We start from the raw sequence: 21,765 nt of genomic DNA, 5'->3' as shown, positions 1-21,765 counted from the left end.
AATGATTGCACCTTTAAAAACTCATTATAGTGTACTTCATAGAATCAGCTATTCGCTCCCCAAGGCCTGGTTGTATGCAGAGCATCTTTTATATATTCCTTTTTCATTCACCTAGCATGCATGGATGCTTAGCTGTTGCTCCTTTTGGCCACCAGTTAGTGTTTTGCTTAATACATCGATAATTCTCATCAAAATGGAAATCAGAATTGACTGATGCAATCAGAGGGAATGAAGAACTAATCCACTCAGATGACTGTTTCTGAATTCAAACTGCCATTCCAATTTAATTCTGAGGCCTTGAATTGTATCTTGGCAATAATCAGCATTAATAAGCAAGCTGACAGTCCACAAGGAATATCTGCCCACGCAAACAACATCTCTATGACTGGCCAACAAAGGATACATCAAAACATAATGCTTTCTCACACACATACATATACAAATATCCTTGAACAGAGGCTCAAAGACCCACTCTCCGATATCGCGCATGTGACAGTATTTTATTTGCATAGCCCGAGGCGGAGAAATCCCGGAGCCGTATGCCTAAGAGACTGTAGTACCATAGCTATTTATGTCTAAAAGTCTCTGTGTCCGCTGCCTGGGGCGATCTGCAGATCTCGCTCTGACAGGGACAGAACACCTACGCTCCTTCAGCAATTCTCCAGAACTATTCACAGGTGCTTTGCATAAACAATTATTAATGATACTGTCCCTCTAAAGGCATGCTAGATATCAAAAAACGGTTACATTTGAACTGCATTGATGCTGTGTTTGACCATTCATTGTTACCTTTTTGTAAAAAATACAAAAATATAATATATAATATATATATATTTGATAGAATAAACCACATTTCTGGGAATTAAATCATCTTAATGTCAGTATTCCCAGATGGTTCGCTTTGTTTTGTTGTTAAGCTGAGTTTATGATTCATGAACCAATATTTTATTCATGCAAAGTATTTTAAATATTAAAAGAATTATGTTGGGTGAAAGAAAAAATGTCCCTGCTCATTGGTAGCGGCATTCAGAAAATGACTGAAAAAATGTTGATGGATTACTGTGATCATTTTCGGCACACACATCATTTTATTTTAAAAACATTATATGCCTTGCATGAATAAGTTATAGTTTAACATAAATTTAAAAAAACAAATTATAGTCTAACATAATATTTTTTTAAGAAATACTCATGATTTATGGTGTTTTACAAAGGATTTATATTACATTCTATTTTGATTTACGCTACTGATCAAAAGTTTGTAATAATTAAGATTTTTTGTGTTTTTGAAGGAAGTATCATATGCTCATTAAAGCTGCATGTATTTGATCAAAAACACAGCAAATGCATTAATATTGTAAAATATATTATTATGATCTAAAACAACTGTTTTCTTTTTGCTTATTATGTTTCTATTTCTGTGATGGCAAAGATGAGTTTTCAGCAGCAATTACTTCAAAAATTACTAATATGTTGTTTTGGTGCTTAATCAAATAAATATTTTGTAACATTAAATATCTATAAATTTAACATTAAATGTCTATACATTGAATGGTGAATTAATTTCTGAAGGATTGTGTAACAATGAAAAATCAGCTTTGCCATCACAGGAATGTTGATGTTAAAAGTTATTTTAAATTATATAAAACAATATTTCACAATATTATTGTTTTTTTTAATACATTTAATAAAGCCTTGGAGTGGATAAGTTCTTTTAAAAATCATAAAGTAAAACTTATTTTTTCAGAACTTTTGACCAGTAGAAAATGTATTTATTTTGCTTATTTTATCTCTTATTTTAATATGTGTAATATCTGTGTTTGATCATCCACAGGTGTGACCACAGTGTTGACCATGACCACCCTCAGCATCAGCGCCCGCAACTCTCTTCCCAAAGTGGCGTACGCCACCGCCATGGATTGGTTCATTGCCGTTTGCTATGCCTTTGTGTTTTCAGCTCTTATTGAGTTTGCCACAGTCAACTACTTTACTAAGCGCAGCTGGGCATGGGATGGAAAGAAGGCCCTGGAAGCTCAGCAACCTAAAGTAAGTTAGTATGTTTTTGAGTGTGTATGTGATGTTCAACTCGCAAAAAGTCTTTATTGAGTGCAGTTGCATAATGTGACAGTTCAGTTCTGTTTGACGTGAAGGTTACAATACAGTGCATCCCTCGAAACGGTTATATAATGTGCTTTTTTCTAATTGTTTTGAGACACCCAAACAGCTTGAGAGTGCTCAGTCACAACATTTCAGAGGGTGACACACACTCATGTCAACGGCTTTATTAGATGTGCTGCATTTGCGTTAGCTGCTGATGGATGTCACATTTAGAAATTCTACAAAATCAATTTTTAGCCTTTACCCAGAATGCCCTTCAGACCAGGCACTTCATTGAAATGTCTGAGAGCTGCTTGTCTGATGTACATGTAAATGCCAGGTTTCTCCTTATGCAAGATCCATTTTCACCCAGGTGGTAATTTTTCATTCGCACTGGACAAACAGAATTCAAAAAGCGGTCAGTGCACATGTCACTGTGGTGAGTGTGTTAGTAAAGGCTCTACAGTCAGACCTCTGAAGGTCAGATCTGGACCTCCAGCACAGCTTTCTTAAATGTCACCCTCACTTTTTTATCAAACATCAGCTTATTCCTCCTCTCCTGCTGAGTCTTTTTTAAAAGCCCAAAATCACTGCTGTGGGGTCCTTCTTTAGGCAAGAACGGGAAGTGGTGTAGACAAAAGACTATTCATGATTGGCATTATGGTTTATATTTATACACAAATTTGATAAAAAAAATACAGTAAAACTGTCATTTTGATCACAGATTTAGCTGGCTGAGGAATTTCACAAAGGTTTTTTGTGTTCTTAAAGGGTTAGTTCACCCAAAAATGAAATTCTGTCAATAATTACTTACCCTCATGTCGTTCAACACCCGTAAGACCTCCGTTTATCTTCGAAACACAAATTAAGATATTTTTGTTGAAATCCGATGGCTCAGACAGGCCTTCATTCACACCAATGTCATTTCCTCTCTCAAGACCCATAAAAGGCACTAAAGACGTCGATACGAAGTCCATCTCACTACAGTGGCTCTACAATAATTTTATGACGTGACAAGAATTGTGTTTGTGCGCAAAAAAAATCTACATAATGACTTGCGTAGTGATAGGTTGATTTCAAAACAAAGTTTTGAACCGTTATGAATCAGTTTATCGATTCATGATTCGGATCGCCAATGTCACATGATTTCAGCAGTTTGACACACGATCCGAATCATGAATCGACAAACTGATTCATAACGTTTCGAAACTTTGTTCTAAAATTGACCCATCATTATATAAGTCATTTCGGGGGTTTTTTGCGCACAAAAACTATTCTCATGGCTTCATAAAATTATTGTAGAGCCGCTGTAGTGAGATGGACTTTGTATCGACGTCTTTAGTGCCTTTTATGGGTCTTGAGAGAGGAAATGACATTGGTGTGAATGAAGGCCTTTCTGAGCCATCGGATTAAAAAAAAAAAATCTTCATTTGTGTTCCGAAGATGAACGGAGGTCTTACAGGTGCCGAACAACATTAGGGTAAATAATTAATGGCAGAATTTTAATTTTTGGTTGAACTTACCCTTTAATCTTCGATTGCTGACTTGAGCGTTCTGCTTGATCAGAAAGCCCGTTCGTTGACATCTTCCAATCTAGGAGAGCACACATTACTCGGTATTACATTACATTACTCACATTACATCTAGCTCTGAGTAGCTGGATGTAGTAGGAGAGGGCGAAGAGAGTGAGAAATAGGAAGTTGGATATGGTAGACTCAATGAGAGATTCCTGGCGGGCCATGATCGTCTCTCCCCTCTGAGTCTTCCATTTTCCCAGATCTTCCCAGAGATGAGGTGATGCTGGAAGAAAGCATATTCAACACTCATTTTCCATTTCCGCTTTCAAATTATGTAAATGTGTAAGGATTATGCACGTAGGGGTATGTGAAGGCTAGACTAGATATCTCTTGCAGAGTAAGGCATCATCGTTGAAGACTCCGGTCTTAACAGGTACAGATCACCTTGGAGTTGAATGGCAATGTGCGGGTCAGGCTAGTGGTGCACGCAATAACTTTTATCCAAGCATATGTGCTGAGAGATTTTCGATCAGGGGCAGGAATTGTTTCCTAAAGTGGTCGCTGAGCTGCTCCACGCCATAGACTTGGCCCTCTGTGCCACCGACCCACCAGCCGCTGCTATAATTTTGGTTAATTTCGCCTTCCATTGCCTCCAATTCTCCTGGCCTGTCTTCAGACAGCTGGTCAAAAGGCAAGTGCCAGCAGTAGCACTTCAGACAAGGCCTGATGCCAAGAGGAAGAGACACTACCTCAGGGAGACGACTAATAAAAAAGTGGTTGGAAAAATAAGTGAAGGGCACTGGGGCACAAGACGTTAAGTGCTGGCATCAGGATCCGAAGCTGTACTGATGATGTAAGTGACGTGTTGCAATAATTGCGACCTGTTATCTAATAGGTCCAGTGCAATACGTTGAGGGTAACTTTTAGGAAGGATGATCGCTGTGAGACCTTGTTATGCACCTCTTCTTGTTCCAGTTGTCTTTTTTTACCTGGAGTAAAACAACAGTTGTACACTTTTAAACTTCTTCATTGGCTCTAGAATAGGTTGAGTAGGTTTTTCGTTTTTCATGCTGGAGAGTGGTCGCTCTCTGAGAACATCCAGTTCCCTTCGCCTGCCCCCTCTAGAAAAGTGCCATCTTAGGATGGATTCAGGGTTAATAGAGCTATGTGGGAAGTAGAGAATCCCTCTACTTTGTTTACTAGCCTCCCCAACTACTGTGGGGTTTTGAAGTAGGGACATCACTCACCTATTGGTTGGTGCTTTATATGTCTCTTTGTATGATCAATGTTGAGTAGAGGTAGATTGCCTGTGAGCTGTCCCTTCTTATTATCATTATATAGTTTAACGTTAAAAAAATGAAAAAAAGTGAAGCGCTAGCTATAACGGCTTTGCGAGAAGTGCCTTTACTCAAGTCAGGGTATGAGCTTATCTCCTCCAGTGTTTTAAGTAGGGTCTAAGCCCCCCTGCAGCTGCCTTTGGGTATAGAGCTTAGTGAATGAGAGTTAATGGGCAAACTGCAATATGTCCATCGCTTTTTTGCCTACCATCCTGAATGATGATAGCGATGTATGTTCCTCCTTGGTTTGGTGTCATTACTGAAGGCTGTAGCTTGACCATTATAGAGTTGGGCTACATTTAAAGAGTTATGGAGTTGGGATACATCCAACAAAAAAAAACGCTACCACTACTTTGTCTATGCTGGGACACTAACGAACGAGGTTTTTGGTACCCTGCATGCACCCTTTGCTAAGCTGCACTCTAAGAGCCTCTCAGGCAGTATTGCTAAGGTTATTGGGGCATACTTCGATACAGCCAAGAGGATATTGGCTTAGGGAGTAGCGCCACTATATAACTTTTTGCAATTCACATAGGATGCGCCCATGGGGTTGATGCGCTCTTGACTCCGGCTGAGTTCCGTAGAGACATTTAATGCTATGCCTGCTGTGTTTGTGCAAATTCACAGCTTAGTCAGGCAGGCACCCCTTCAGCATGGGATTGATGATCATTCTATAATCCCACCCACTTTGAAGCGTACTGACTGCAGTGTAAAAAAAACAGGCAAAGCGAGCCGAGCCGTACCGAACCGAGATGTATCACGCAGTGGAAAAGCGTAGCGAGCCGAGTCCGAGCCGTACCATACCGTAGCGAGCTGTACCATGCAGTGGAAAAATGACACAAGTTCTCTGAGAAGGGTGAACAAGATGCTGCTTCTCATTGCCATGCCTCAGGCTTGCCTGCACGTCTTCTTCAGACAAAAGAGTTGATGATGTGTAATAGTTGCCCTCACAGGCTCTCCAATGAATATTGAAATAACACCAATATTGAATATTGGTAAAACACGTGCTTCAAACACCACTCATGCGTTTCCCATAGCGCCAAAACTCTTCGTCTTGTTCACCTTCTCAGGGAACCTGCATACACAACCTAGGACGATCCTTCAGAAATGATTCTAATATGCTCAAGAAACATTTCTTCTAATTGTCAGTGTCGAAAACAGTTGTGCTGCTTAAAAATTTAGTATAAAGCTTGTATAAAGCTTCAGCATTCTTTGATGAATAAAAAGTTCAAAAGAAAAGCATTTATTTGAAATAATTTTTGTAACAATTTAGTCTTTACTGTCACTTTTGATCAATTAAATATGTCCTTGCTGAATAGAAGAATTATTTCATTCAAAATATTACTGACCCCAAACATTTGAACGGAAATTTTTATGTAGAGTATATGTGTTCTGAATACTTTTTACAGCAATTTTGTAAGTCTTTCAATGAAAATCATTCTTTCCAGTAAGCTGTTAACTGCTGTGACCAGATCATAAAATCTGTGAGTTCAGGTGTTGTTAACTGGATCAAATGGTTCATTGAAAAGACTTGTTTTCAAATCAGGCTTCGCGACTTCTCTTATGAATTTGACATACATTTCGATCTGTTCCTTAGCTTTCGTAAGGCTTCAGAAAACTTGATTGGACAGTTTTAATCTCTTTTGATAGCTCTATTCCTTTAGGCCAAGATGAATTAAGAAATGGGGTTGCTAGAAGGAACTCACATCTTTTTGTCCACTGGCATGGTGACAGATTACCTCTGCCCTCCTGAAAGTACTGGATAAATGCAGTACAGCAGGATTTTTAGAGCCACTTCCTCTCTTCAATCTAAAGTAATAATACTAATTGTGGAGAAAAATCCTTGAAAGCAGTAGATGAACATTTGTCCAGTGTCTCACTGACTTAGAACAGAAGATTACTGTGATAAACTAAATGACATTTCACTTGAAAACTGCCTCAAAATCACTTGCACATACTCTTGAGTAAATCAAGTTCAATCTACTGTATGAACCGAAGTCTCAACCACTTCGGTATTATACTGTTGCTTCTGCTGGCCCTGCAGAGGCCATTGTTTAATGTTCAGAGCCAGATCTCTGTTAACCCTGACTGTATTTCACCTTTAATTAGAAGTTTACGGCCTTCAAACTAGTTCATTATCTGGGCTTTCTCCATACAGATAGTTAGTAGCTTCATTCTTACACTGACGACCTTGTTTAAAATCCCCTGACTCTAACAATATCTTCTCCTCACTTTTCTCAACCACAGAAAAAAGACCCACTGGCGCTCTCCAAAAAGCCAAACAATGCCTGTTCATCCGGAGTAAACTTCACCCCCAACATCACAAAGGATGCGGCCATCTCCACCATCTCCAACAGCACCACAGTTCAGTTGAAGAGCCAAGAGGCCAAGCCTGCAATGGACCCCAAAAAGACCTACAACAGCGTCAGCAAAATTGACAAGATGTCCCGGATAGTGTTCCCGGTCCTCTTTGGGACTTTTAACTTGGTCTACTGGGCCACATACCTCAACAGGGAAGCAGTGATTAAAGGTGCCGTTTAACCCACACAAAATACCAGATGCCCACTCAACATTCCCTTCACCGCCTCTTTTTCTTCTCCACTTCAGTATTCAGCGACAAGCTAACCTTGCAAAAAATGATGACGAGCGCTCATTTACTGCACATCCCACTTCGCTTACCTATAAGAGGAGAGCTCTTGTTGCATTTCCCTCCTGATATCATAAATTGCATGGGAATATAATTGCCATATTTGCCTTGACTTCTTATTTTATATTTCCCTGGATTCCACTGGTTATTACTTTCATCTTACAATGAAATGAGTGCCATACAAGCTACCATTTCATTCATGAAAAGTTTCCAAAGGACCTGAACAAAAATTTATGCATTTGGCATCAACATTTATCACCGAATAAAAATGATTTGTGAAAAGAAGTACAGCAAGGCCAAATGCTATGCAAAAAACGTTTTTTCTACTATGTTGTAATGGGTAATTGCTTATAATGAAACCCTCGCTTTGTATTAATGGACTTGAGGCTTCTCTTCTTTATGTTTAACAGCTTTAGCATCAGTGGTGTAAGGCAGACAGATGCTATGCTAAGTTTTTAGCCATGCTAAAAATGTTGCCTTCAGAGGGATTACTTCATACGAGTGCTCTGGAATGTCCCGCAATTACTGATTTCACTTTCATTTGTCATTTTTTTCTAAGCTTTTTTGAAGTAGCTAAATAGAATTGTGCACCTTAGGCAGATTTTCACACTTTAGACCATACTATTCCGCAAGGTAAACAAGGCCCGGGTCGCAGCTAAGACTTTTGAATTGTACATAGCTTGTGTATGCTTTGCTTTTAATGTAGATGCGGCTTAACATTAGAGAGGAAGAGCTGAAAACGGTTCTGCTACGCTACTCTAATGTGCAGCCAAAGCCACATGAATGGGAGCTAGCTTGCCGATGGGGAAAACACAGATTGTATTGTGAAATATTGTAGGCTTTGACAGAATATGCCATTTCTTTACAGTTAATAGTTTTTAACTTGGCTTTTCATGCTGTTAAGGCCATTTTCTTACTTTTCTCTGTGTTGTAAATTAGTCTGTGGGTTTTGAGGTCTGAACGAGTCAGCAAAAGGCTTAAATGTTTTTGCGCTACCAAGGCTAATGCGAAATGATCAGGTAAAAAGTTCTGAAAATCAAAGAAACATTTACAGAGAACAATTATTGTTTTTTTTCCCCTTCAGATTCTAAAAATATAATGACAGGAAAAAGAGATGGTCAGACATACAGTAGAAAAGTGGAACCTGCTGTTGTCAAGCATGTTAAAATGGAAATGTCACACCATAATGTCATCTCTGGCCTTCAACTGAAATGCATGGCTACTTACTTGGGGAATTACATGGAGGAGAGAACAATGACCTTGTAACTGCGAACATGTGACTAGGGGAGATTCGTTTTTTATCCTGTAATCATTCTATTCTGAACTTGTTACATGGAAGTGAGATGGCACTAAGAACTAGTGACCCAATGGATGATGTGTAGCTCATTAAGAGGCCGACTACAAGAGCCATTAAGCTCAGCTCCTCTGTATGCCACTCTGGCCTATAGGAGAATGAATCATGAATAGAGTTCAAGTGAGTCAGTAATGTGCCCTTTTACAACAATGGATGTTTCCAGAAATGTACAGCTGTTCCTCAAAGCATACATGTCTGAAGCAATAAATTCTGCCTGATATGTTTCTTGACCAAGTTCTGTGATTACTTCTGTTCAAAGAAATGTCTTAATTGCCATCTTTAGAATTAACCTGACCTAGAATGTTAGTGACCTTTACACCTTCCAAGGAAATGCTCCCACATCTCACATAGATGAGCTTAGTCAAAGCACCGAAGATAAACAAGGACATTATTTACATCAAACAATAATATGTTGCTTGTTTGCTTTGGTTAACACCGGACCTTGTGCCATGAGATTGTAGGGGTTTTATGCGTATTGGGTTCATGGCTGCTGTTCACAGGATCATGGCAATAAGACTGTGCACATGAAGCTTAGCATGATATTTTCCTAATGGAACAGTTGCCGCAGAAACCACTGTAACTGGAAGAAGGATTCTTCCTGGGATTACTCCTGGGATTATACAGAACACACACACACACACACCCACACAAACGTGTGCGCAAACACGCATACACACATCAAGACCAGAGTTCCTGGAGCAGGGAGGATGCGGAATCCTTCCTCTGGTCCTGTGTGCCGGCAACATCTGGCCCACATCTGTTTGAGAAGGATTTAGCTTCACTTAAGTTGCTTTTCCATCCAGTGCTCCTATACATGGAACCAAATTAAAATAGCACCAGTGCAACCAAGTGACTGCATTTTTCCATTGTGGGCGCTATGCACTAGCATATTGCTGGACGCTGACAGCTGTGCTCAGTGTGTGATGTCCTGTACATAGAATATACAAATTAAATGTGTGTATTCTACATATTTACATTTTTTGTCACCTTTTTTAATGTAATCTTTATGAATGTTAAACCGTTGTTACTTTGTTTCAGAGTCACACTGACGTTTATTTGACATGTCACACTCTTGTTGGAGGCTCGCAGAAAGACTTTACTTCATTTTATTACATGTAAGGCAAGTGTAAGCCACTCCAATATACTGAACTCATCCCTCACACAATAATGCACAGCATGCCAATGGACTTTAAACCTTTAATCCCCTGAGTGGCGGAGTGAGAGCTTGGAATCCTATTCCTGGTGCCGGACCGGAATTCCGCTAGTGTAGAGTTTAGAAGCTGTCATTACAGATTTATGTTTGTATCGTGAACAGATACACAGTTGCTTTCATTTTATTATTAAAAAGGGGGAAAAACATAGATTGCATATCCTAAAGCTTTTACATATCAAAAATGGTTTGGTTATGTCACTATTTTGATTTGATCTATTGTGCAGATATGAAAGCTGCAAACCATTTAAAGTGGTAGTGGTATGATTGTTAACATGGAATACATTTAAAAGTGGCAGATAACATGTATCAGCCATCCACAATTTAAGCATAGAGATGAAAAAACTTGCAATGATTTAAAAACATATCAAAACAGTAATATGTGCATCATTATTTTCCTAATGTCTTTGTTTCCATCCATATATTTGTTCTACATGATTGTATTCGTTTTACTTAAATGCATTTATGTCCTTAAATTCAAAGTGGTTTAAAACAGGGTTTTTTTTCTCTAGAAGGCCTTGCACTACTTTGATTGTTACGTTTTCGGTTCTAGTGAGTTTTCTTTTGGTTAGCTGCACTCCTTTTTTAGTTCTTCCACTGTGTTTTGGTTTATTTAGTAGCCTATGTATTGTGGTAAGTGCGTGCTGCACTTCCAATCTGCATTACTGTAATCAGCCACAAGAGGATAGTCTATCATGCATTTGAACTGGCGGAGTTCATGCTGTCACTAACCCAAAAAGGGAAACACCATCCCGTCATAAGAACTTGAAAACAAAGCGAATGAGCTCGACATGTAATTTTATGTGTTATGAAAGCAGAGGTGTGTAATTTCTTACATGTTAATAGACTTTATTCTATATTCAGAGATAATTAAGTATGCCATTTAGGCTAATAATTGTGATGCTACCAAACCGCAAACAATAACCAATGGCGTGCGTTCGGGGCGGGACGATCTGTTTGCTGACCAATGGCAGACAGGGGGGTTTGGGGGGGGGGGGGGGAGTGTACGAGGAAACCATTAGGGAGGAAACCTGTTTGAAACAATCGCCATTTTTTTTAAATTATGTTTACGACACTAAAGAGCAAAAACTAAAACACTTCAGCTTTCGTTATTTTTTAATTAATATTTGATTATTTATTTGTCAAAACGACAAAATACTTAAATAGTCAAAAGTAGATTCGCCTTTGGGTTTTTTTTTAAAGCGCACTGAGATTCTGAACTTTCTAGAGAGAAGTCAGGAAAAAAATCTTACAACACGCAGAGCAAAGCCAGAGAGAAAGGGGCTTGTTTTTTCCAAAGTGCGTGGGCGACTGGGAGCTGCCTGTGGTGATAAATGTCGGCGCTGTCTCTCAAATATTATACTGCATATGTGCACCTGCTCATACAGACAATGTGAAGACAAAGTATAGATAGACAATTCTCCAGTTTTAAAGGTTAAATTAGCAGCAGTAGTTATGCACATCAGAGTCTAGTAAAAGAAAAAAAGAGAAATTACATTTCACTGGCAAAAATAAGGCAGAGTACAGAAAACTGCGTATGTATTTATATGTATGCCAGAGACATGAATGTATGCAGTGGGATGCGATTAATAATACCCTGTAGTAATTAATTCGACTCCAAATTGGATGATGACATTTTCTTCACCCTCAATCTTGCTCTATTATCGGGTTAATCGCACCGCGATCAATGCACGTGCCAAGTAATTGCAGCAATTATGCGCCAATTTTCATTTCGAACACAGTCCGCGCGGTAATCGTTTACCTAGCTGATAGCGATACTGTAAACAGCCGCTTCTTAATGTCTCTCCTCGAAGCGTTCTGACGTTGAACGTATCAGATGTACCCGAAGAGGATCTCAAGTTCCGCTGAAGCGTCTGGGAACGCAGACTTTGTTTTTTATGACGTAATTTGGAGAAACTAACGGATGCGTTAGAGGTTTTCAAGGTGTCCACTTTGGAAGTTTGCGCTCTGCCTCTGTGCGAACGTCAGTATGATCTGCTGGTGCAATCTAAGGCAGCGCAACTTCAAGGAGCAGGAGGGGCTCTTCTATTATTTGATCTCGCTAATTGTCAATGTAAGTGAACTTTAAGCACCGGACACTAAGCCGAGGAGGTCGTACCGTTCCCGTTGGACTGTCTATAACCTAGACTACTCGCCACTGTTTTGAATTGAGCCTGGAAGAAAAGGCTGCGGCTCTGTCACTATTTTTTCCTTCTTAGAAGAGTCTCCGTGCAGTGTGCCACATTCAACACGGAGTCAATCTCACCTAAAACATGTCCACCAAATTGTTCCTCTACTTCTTACTTCTGTCAGTGTTTCGTGCATGGTAAGTGACGTTACTGCTACCCTCTTTGTCTTGACTGGAATTCATTGTTCATAAGGGTAATTCTGTTTATCCGTTGAAGATTTCTTATGCACAGTCTAGCCTGATGCTATAATGTGATGCACTTGCTGAGCACCCAAGTTAAACAACAAGTATTTTGATTTGTGCTATTTAAGTTCAAAAGTGTGTTTGTTTCAGTCTTCGCATAGGTCTTTTGTTTTATTTGTCAGCGTTTTTGTAAGACTTGACACTATGTCATGTCTTCAAAACGGCATCTATGTGGGTGTTAAACTGTGAGATTCGTCTTTAGCTGGGGTTCCTGATAACAGCAAACGACGCTTTTAAAATAATTTGTAAACCATCGTCGTACGTTATTTGACGGTAATAGAGATTGTGTGCGTCGTTACCTGTCAGTTCCAAAGGTGTGTCAAAGTATGTCCAAAAGTTTGTCTTCCTAACCCAAAAACCGCGTGAAAATGGAAAACGTGGACACCGATTGCTATTTTGTCGAGGTGCTAAAAGTTGTTAAAAAGTTCTGACATGATGGTAGGAATTGGCTCAAATTGTGATGAATAATTTGCACGCGATGTGCATCAAGCACCTTACAATATGCGACCATGTCTGTCATTGTACAGACAAGGCTTCAGAAGCAGCCATTTGTTAACATTATTTATTGTGTATTTGTGGAGGACAGACGATATTGGTTTTCTTTGATCCGTTTACTAATTAATTCATAGAACTGATATTGACAACTGATAATTGATCATTAGTGTCTATTTCTGTTTCTATATATTGTTTAATCTCTACTAACAAAAAAGCCTAATATGTATTCTGAATATTTTATAGTAATAATAATTAAGCCAATTATCTCTATGTATATGTTATATATATTTAAACATGGGAAATATCTTTCATAATGAAGAATATCTGGCCTCTTTATTGCAATTAGTTACTTAAACTTGTCAAAGTAGGCCTTCAGAAAGTTGTAATGTAAATATAGGTCTCCAAGATTGTTATTCTCAGATATAGCGTACAATGGTTTGCAATGATCAAAATATATTAATATAATTTAATTAGTCCTCTGGTCTCTGACAAAATGTGGAAAACATAAATATAAATTTTAGGTAGGATGTAATAGATGTTAATACTGTTATTAATATTCAGTTAAGGCTGTATTTAATTTATGAACGCTTTCATGCGACTTGGATAGCGATAGTTTTGTGAAACATGCCGTATAGAACTTACTGTACATGCGAGTAGAGTTCTGCCGAGTGCTTTGGGAAACCCAGCCTTTAACTGTCATTTTTACACGAGTGCAACTGTAAAACAGTTGCTACTTCCATATTTGTCTGATTGCTAATCAGTCCTCCATGCTCTAAAAAAAAAACTAGAAAGCTTTCTCTGAAAATGGTGACTAATGTGCTTCAGTTATTCCACATTTCTGTAGGCCTAACTGTTCAATACTGACAGATATACTTTTAGTTAAATGTTTTAATGCTAATGTTAAAATGCCCAAACTGACCCTGATGGTGATCTGTAAAATGCATTTTCTTTTATTTCTTTAGTTCTCAAACAGTCGCTTCTGAGGATGATGAGTACGACGACGTTACTGTGAATCAAATGTTAGCCCCCAAAACCCACGAGACAGACGCAACGCAAATACTAAACAACTTACTAAAGGAGTATGACAAAAAACTGCGCCCGGATATTGGAGGTGAGTGGTTTTGCAGAAGACTGTGGAGCTGTGTTGAGCTGTCCATGGTCCTGAAATCAGTTCAGCTTTACAGCATCCAGCCTCTTGAGACTCCATTTAGAGGCATTATATGCAAACCAATGTGTCATACGTAAACTGATTTTACTTTAACGTCCAACTGTTGTGTTTACCCCAACAATTCAAGCATTTGCAAACTGGTGAAGTGCATTAGCTTTGTACTGTGGAGTAGAGAATACACCCGCAAATTACACTAAGCGACACAATTTTCCTTATACCAGTAAGAATAAAAATGTCAAATGTATTCACAGTTTGAGAGACATTGAGAGTGAGCAACAGCTAGAATGCTGGCTTATTGTTTTACATTAAGTAATTGAATTCCTGGAGCAGTAGAATATTTTCCTGTGATCTTTCTACTTATGTATACAGGCATTTCATATTTTTTTCCATATTTTTTTTTTTACCATACAGCACTCTTAATAGCCTCATGGACTGCTTTACAATCCACTTCTGCATGTAATCTCACAGATTTGCTTGTTTTCATGTGTTTCAAGAGTTATATTAGCTTACGGAGTGCTTCTACGAGAGCAGGATTCCTCTGACAGGAAATTTCAGGCATTCCATCAGAATAACATGAAATTGTCATTTCACTCAGGCTAACAACATATCTCAAGGTTGAGATTGATGCTATTTTCTTGTAAATGCAACTAAATAGAGTGCCATGAGAGGAAATCACAATCTGCAATTCAAGCAGCGCATTCTGTACTCAATCGGAGATGTCACTGCAGAACATCACAACCGCTCTTGACACATCTGTCAGGCCTGTTATTGGTTTTGTGGCATCGTTGTGATATATTGCATTCTATTGGATTCGAAGCGTTTTAGAAAGCCTAACCCTGCAAAAATCGTTCCGTTTCTACGTGTTTTTCGTTTCCCTTCAATGAGAAGAACAACCTCCATGTTTGATGGATGACAGTCTCCAAATTATATTTCTTATACTGTCGTCTGGTTTTTAAGAGGAAGACTACGTTTATGTGCTCTCTTACACACACACCACACCTACGACAGCCCACACAAATCAAGCATACTGCCTCAGAGCCACCTTGCCGTGAAATAGCTTTTGTTTTTCCCCTTTGTAGCTCGGTCTTTCTAGAAAGAACTGTACCGCTATATAATAATCAAGGATGCCACTGAATGGCTGCGATACATTGTATGAAGACAGCTGTACATGAGACACTGCTAAGGAAGTAGAAAGATTCCAGTTGAAGACCATACAAATTGTGAAGCTTACTTGGTGGGCACGTTTCAGATCTGTCTACTCAAGTGCAGAGTTGGTCAATGAAAGGGGCTTTAATAGACTTTCTACAACTGGACCTTCTGTTTCAACAGACAGAGAGATAGAGTGAGAAGACTTGTTCTCACTCACTCTCTCTCTCTCTCTCTCTCTCTCTCTCTCTCTCTCTCTCTCTTTCTCTCCCTCTCCCTCTCCACTATAAACTGTTTGTTCAGAGTCAGAAATGTAATTGCCTTGTTTTTATTTTTCTTATAAGAAATAGCGGCTAGAAAAAAGCACAAGCTCGCTAACCAGAGTTTCATATGCAAGTTATGAATTACAAGAATAGAGTGCAAATTAAAGAATCCTCTTGACCATAATTGTTCATCTACCAGCGTTTCAGTATTAAGATATCGTGTTGTGCTGTCCATTTTCGTGTTTATTGAATCAGCGGGTCTGCAAATTAGCATTACTGCAAATAGCACTATTACAGATGATTTATGAAGTATTAAAAACAAGCAACTACTCTGGAACTTTTGGCACCTTGTATAAGTTGAAAACTTCTTGTTGGATGCAGCGTGATATTAACATGAAAATGATCTTCTTTGTAGAATCGTCCTTTATTTGCCCATAAATCCCAGGATTTTTTAGTAAAACCCCCTCAATGAGATGTGATACATATTGATTGTGTTTTCACTATGGAAAAACCATGCAGATGATTTTATTGCAGAAACCTAAATGCAGTTTGTTTTCCCTTTTGTCCTCTATAAAATGGTAAAATGTCTACAGATGCTGCGTTTTATTTGTCAAATGGGCACCAACATAGTATTGTGAAATATGCTAACAATGAAAGATTACAGAATAAAGAGCCTCATCAGAGCTCTGCTGGTACATTACAGACTACTTTAGAGTATTTTCCCAAATCCCCTTGTACTGAAAACAGTGTTTTGTACATTGTTATTGTCATGATATTACATTTTACTGTGATTGTACAAAGCACTCTCTGGTTATTTTTCTGTTCTATTTTTACTATGCCTGTTACGATAAGAGGAGCTTCTGTAAACACTTGCCACTGCCAATTTCCTGATTCTCCATGATGTTGTCCTCAAACTCGTCTACAAGATTCGATTTGATTATGGTACGGGTACATTATCCTGATTAATAGTACATTAACGTCACAGTTAAACATGTTTTATGGAGCTTGTCAACGGATGGATCTGTGGAAGTGAATTAGGTGGAAGGGTGGAAGTTGGGTGCAGAGAACCTGTTGCTTTCAGCTTGTTTTTTTAATTTTTATATCAGCTTTGTATTCTCATTATGGTTTATTTTGTCAGTGAATTGACCAGTGGTTCACTGACTTCTGGGTGTTAGCATTGGATGGCACTCTTCCCTCTTTAGCATTCATTTGTTGTTGTTTTTTGCTTATTTTGCTCGCCAATGTTCACAATGCCATCTGTGCTAAGCTCAATCATCTAGTTACAAGGTTGTCTTTTAAAAGGGTCACATGGCTACTTCTCTTAGTGTACTGCATTCTAAAAGCATGAAAACGACTGGTGCATTAAAGCTAATATCCTGTGCAATTAGAGAGAGGGGCAGATGCTTTTTTTCAGCAAGGAATTCAACCGTAATAGACTAAATCACACTGCCATGTTTTGGAAAAGAAGGCTGCATATTAAACAGTTTGTTACTAACAAGCTATTTAGCAGTTCTTTGACGTGTTGTATACATGCTATCCTAAACATATACTGTCTATAGGAGTGTTTTATAGATTATACGATACAATTAAAGGAATACTTCACCCAAAAATACAAATTCTGTTATTATTTACTCACCCTAATATGTTTAGCAATGAGAAGGTCATGGGTTTGATTCCCAGGGAACGCCTCAACTGATAAAATGTATTCCTTAAATGCCACGCAAGTCACTTTTGTGTCAGGCAAAAATATATCTGCCAAAAGCATAACAAATTATATATTGTTATGTTATATATTGTTGAATTTATAAAATAATCTTTTCATAGCTCCATTATGGCACCCTTAAAGGCCATTAAAAGCTTATTCAAACCAAAGGCGTAGCTTGATGACGCAGAATCTTGGGAGTTGTTGTCTTCCCCTCTACAGCCAGTGGAAAAGATTCTGGTGGGACTGGGGCAAATCATATTCATGTATGAGATAATGTATTAAAGATTTATTATTGTTACTGTAGTATGAAGCAGGGAGGGGCTGCAAGCCGCTGGAGCGGAACAAGGCCTCTGGAACGATTGCTAATGAGAAAGTGTGACACATGCCTCGAGAGCAGTGGAGCTTTTATTATGTCACAGCTGACCATTTTTGCTTCTTCTGCTCATGCGTATGTGAGGTAACGCAGCGCTGTTTTATCATATTAGATACATTTGAGTGTGTTAAAAGTTGCTACTCTGCACTGCCGTAAGCTACATGATTCTTGCGGTAAATCAAGAAAATGAGAATTAAAAAATAAGACTAACTGCGTTGCGCTATATAACAATGATACATTTTATGTCGATTAATGTATCCAACAGTTGCTCATCTGTTGCTCATTGCTCAACAGTTGCTCATCTGTTGCTCATTGCTCAACAGTTGCTCATTGAATATATTATGAAACACATCCTTGGTGTTTTCATAGTTTCGACAAAACAAAACCGAACAGAATTTGCAGGTAACACAGGTATGACATCAATAGGTGACGCGCGGACATAGTCCGTGTCCTAGTTAAACTGGCTCATTTCTCTGGACTTAAACATTCTTAGAAACTTTTGGGATAATGTAAGTACACAAGTCAAACAACAAGTCAAAATATATAACATTGTTCTAGTTCTTTTTAGATATTTTAATCCAAATATTGTGCCTTTAAAGTGGTTAATACAACGTGTGCGTTATATTTTAGATCTTCTGAAGTAATACAATAGCTTTGAATCAGGAACAGACCTAACAATGCTGATGATCTAAACAGTTTAATTCAAAATTTCCTGAAGAGACAATGAACAGATTGAATTTAGGCTTTTATTCATATTTAAACCTTCATTAACAGACATCAGTTGTAAATGGCAGCTCAAGCATGTTTGCTTAACGTCCGAGAACCAATGAGCGTCATTCAATGTCAATGAGTGTTACCTTTGAGGTTCTCAAGCAGGTTCGGTTGAGCTTCTGTTTATGTTCATTGATCAATGTTTATATGTGAATGAAAGCCTAAATTCAATCTGTTTATCAAATAAAGCAATTGAGTCTCTTTTCAAAAAATGTGGACTAAACCACTCAATTAATATGGATTAGTTTTATAATCTCTTCATAAACTTTTTGACACATCAAAGTGTCAGTTGTGTAGCTGAGGGACAGAAAGCACTTAGATTTCATCAAAAAGATCTTAATTTGAATTCCAAAGATGAACTGAAGTCTTCAGGGTTTGAAAGACATGAGGAGTGTAATTAATGACAGATTTTTTATTTTTTGGGGGAAACTAACCCTTTTAAACTATTTATTCCCAAATATGACTGATTAATTAAAGGTGTTGTGAACTAGCTTTTAAAAATGTTTTATACTGTTGTCTGAGGTCAACTAATGACATATGTGTGGTTTTTACATTCAAAAACATAATAACTAATAAGTAATAGGCTATTTTTAAACTGGTTTTGAGGCTCTCCTGAAAGCAGGGTTTTGAAGGGCGTGCCGTCTGGAGACTTGGAAGTAAACACCTATGGCTAGGATTGGATATTTGCATATAAGATTTGCATATTTAATACGCTTAAGCTCCTCTGTCACTTCAGTTCACATGAAGGAGGGATTGTTTTGAAAGCGGCAACCAGAATGATTCTCTCGATCACGGGGCTCGTAAACGTCTTTGTTAAAGCAGCACTAGGTAACTTTTCAACCTTCATAATATATTTTCAAGACTCTTGTGATGATACATCGACTTACAATAGGTTGAATGACGCGTCTGCCATAGCCTGATGGGGTCTGTATCGTTTTTAATCGTACTTTTAAACTTCGAGTTTCAGGTAGTAACCCGAGAACAAAAAGAACTACAAAATTCGACTGCTTTACGGCATATATGTCACTTCCACCAACACACACACTTCCTTACATTCGGACGTGCGAGCCCATCTTTGTTTGTCGGATAATATAGTCATGTCCAAAGCAGCAGAGACAAATAAGAGAAAGAAAGAACTAGAAAGAGAGAAAGAAAAGGTTTTGTTGGAGGAAAGCAATAAGAGGAAACGAAAAAGTGATGTGATTAAAGGCAGGACAAGAATCAACATTGGACCAGCGTTTGCTCGTCGGCGTGAGCTGAAGGAGGCGTGCCCGACCGATGCTGTCATGCTTGTTACGGTGAGCTACCACTCAAACATTGAACTGAAGTATCATATAGATTCTGTAAAACGGTAACCAATAGACTACTATAATGACGCTGGCTTGTAATAGTGAGCATCGTGATTATTTGGCGTTTGAAAAAAATAAAACCCATGAAATTATATTCATATGACATGCTGAAACATATGCCACGGACTGTACCTGGGATGAAGACATTTCACACGCGCCGCCAGAAGAACACCTGCATGTGAACTCCTCCTGCAGTTTTCAGGGGAACTGTTAGTGCTGCACCAACCCGCGGGGCCGCTTTTATGAAGTTATTTGGCCCACCCCGCACCACTGTATATATTTTTACAACCCACCCGGCACCCGCGACAATTAAATAGACATACGGGGTCCGCGGGTTATAAGACGACCCGCGCATTACTAGTTCAGGACTATCAGGGTTGTCATGTCAACAAATGCACACGCGATGGCATCCCCTGTTGTAGGATGACAGAGCTTACGGCAGTAGTTGAGGACATTATTTTTTCCCAACTGTAGGGGGACCCCGAGAGCAAAAGTTGCCAAGTGCTGCTTTAAACAAACACAGTGATTTATGTTTATTGCTGCTGGCTAGCGTTATCCGAACAGCTCAATGAGTCGGTGGGCAGGGCTACTGAATTAGACGTGCTGTAGAGGCGGTGTTTCGCAACAGATGACATCAAGATGCGCACACGATCGTTTTCTGGGCCTGGTGTCTATAAAAGCTTTTCTTTGACTAACGAACTTACTAACGAACAGGATATTCTTATGAGCCTTTTATGTATCAAAAGCTCAAGGGAAAGTTGATTTCTTAATTCATCACCCCTTTAATGAATTGAATGTTTTGTTTGACTGACTCAAATGGTCTACTTGACTGGAAGGCAAGACTATCAGTGAATATCGGCCGTATTTTGTTTTGGCATTTAAGCTCTATTTTTTTCTCACGCAAACCATTGTATAGCTTTAGAAGATGTTGAACATACTACATAAGTCCTACTGACTACTTTAATAGCGCTGTTGATTAGCCAAACTGTAAAAAGTATCAATTTGTCATAACAGATTTTTCATTTTTGATTAACTGCTCCTTTAAATGATATGTCTAAACAGATCTCCGGGCGCGGAGTGCATCTGTGGGTGGTGTGTATGCACTTTTGGTATTGACACCGCAACTGTCGCAGCAGTAGCAGTGTCACAGTGGCCCAATTGTGTCAGCTTTCTTTTGGGCTGAGCTGTAGGGGAAACCCTTCAAAGTGGGTCAGCCTCCCTCTTCACTTGCCTTTTATGTGCATTGAGCCTCGCTCAGCCGGGCGACATCATTACCAGGGTAAAGGAAAGACTGGGTAAGAGGGATCAGGGACATTAAACGCATGTGACACATGCGCATTGGAATTCAGAAAGCGAATCCTGGCCCATCCATGAGAGTTTCTTTCATACGGTGGATGGCGTATGGTGAGTGGCAGACGTGCTAGAACAATCTGCTCTGTCTGCTGCATAAATAGAGGTAAAAAGAATCTCTTCACTTTGGATAAGCCCCATGACCAGCCCCCTGGAGGAACACTCATTATAAAGTGCTAGTTTGTGTTAGCCCAGATTCATCCATGCAGCAGAGTGTTGGAGAGAGCTGGGGGCGTGGTGGAGGTGGTGTGGGAAAGCGGGGGGAGGCAGGCTGGTCATTACTATGTTGTGATTTTTATTGCGGCGGAGAGACAGTGTGAGGTGAGAAAGAAGTAATGATCTAGAAACAAAGAGCCAGAATGTGGGAGGGAGGAAGAGAAAGAGAAAGAAAGGTACTGTACACAAGCCCTCAGGCAAAAGAGTGTCAGTGTGGGAAAATCTATGCGCATGTATATGTAGAAGTGAGAGTGTATGAAGCTGACTTGTGTAAAGCACATGCCTCCACCTGTAGGCCCTTCTTGCCATCAGTGAAAGCAACTTTTGTTTCATCAT

General features: G+C 39.0%; 2 protein-coding genes across 5 annotated transcripts in view; both read left to right on the top strand.

The window, feature by feature from the left end:
- The window catches only part of gabra5 (gamma-aminobutyric acid type A receptor subunit alpha5), a 41,315-nt gene extending 32,133 nt beyond the window's left edge, over window positions 1-9,182 (top strand). Inside the window, exons 9-10 of the mRNA XM_067459967.1 lie at window positions 1,835-2,046; window positions 7,199-9,182. Of these exons, the coding sequence (XP_067316068.1) occupies window positions 1,835-2,046; window positions 7,199-7,492 (506 nt within the window). The 3' untranslated portion in view covers window positions 7,493-9,182. The remainder of the gene's footprint in view (window positions 1-1,834; window positions 2,047-7,198) is intronic.
- A 2,301-nt stretch (window positions 9,183-11,483) lies between these two features.
- The window catches only part of LOC137094360 (gamma-aminobutyric acid receptor subunit gamma-3), a 196,397-nt gene continuing 186,115 nt past the window's right edge, over window positions 11,484-21,765 (top strand). For all 4 annotated transcript variants that reach the window (XM_067459959.1, XM_067459958.1, XM_067459960.1 and 1 more), the window contains exons 1-2: window positions 11,484-12,488; window positions 14,051-14,199. In XM_067459959.1, coding sequence (XP_067316060.1) covers window positions 12,436-12,488; window positions 14,051-14,199 — 202 coding nt within the window. In that variant the 5' untranslated portion in view covers window positions 11,484-12,435. The remainder of the gene's footprint in view (window positions 12,489-14,050; window positions 14,200-21,765) is intronic.

Source organism: Pseudorasbora parva, chromosome 12 (genome assembly GCF_024679245.1).
Source record: "Pseudorasbora parva isolate DD20220531a chromosome 12, ASM2467924v1, whole genome shotgun sequence".
Lineage (NCBI taxonomy): Eukaryota > Metazoa > Chordata > Actinopteri > Cypriniformes > Gobionidae > Pseudorasbora > Pseudorasbora parva.
The sequence above is the reverse complement of the archived record's forward strand: the minus strand, read 5'-3'. Positions and strand labels throughout refer to the sequence as shown.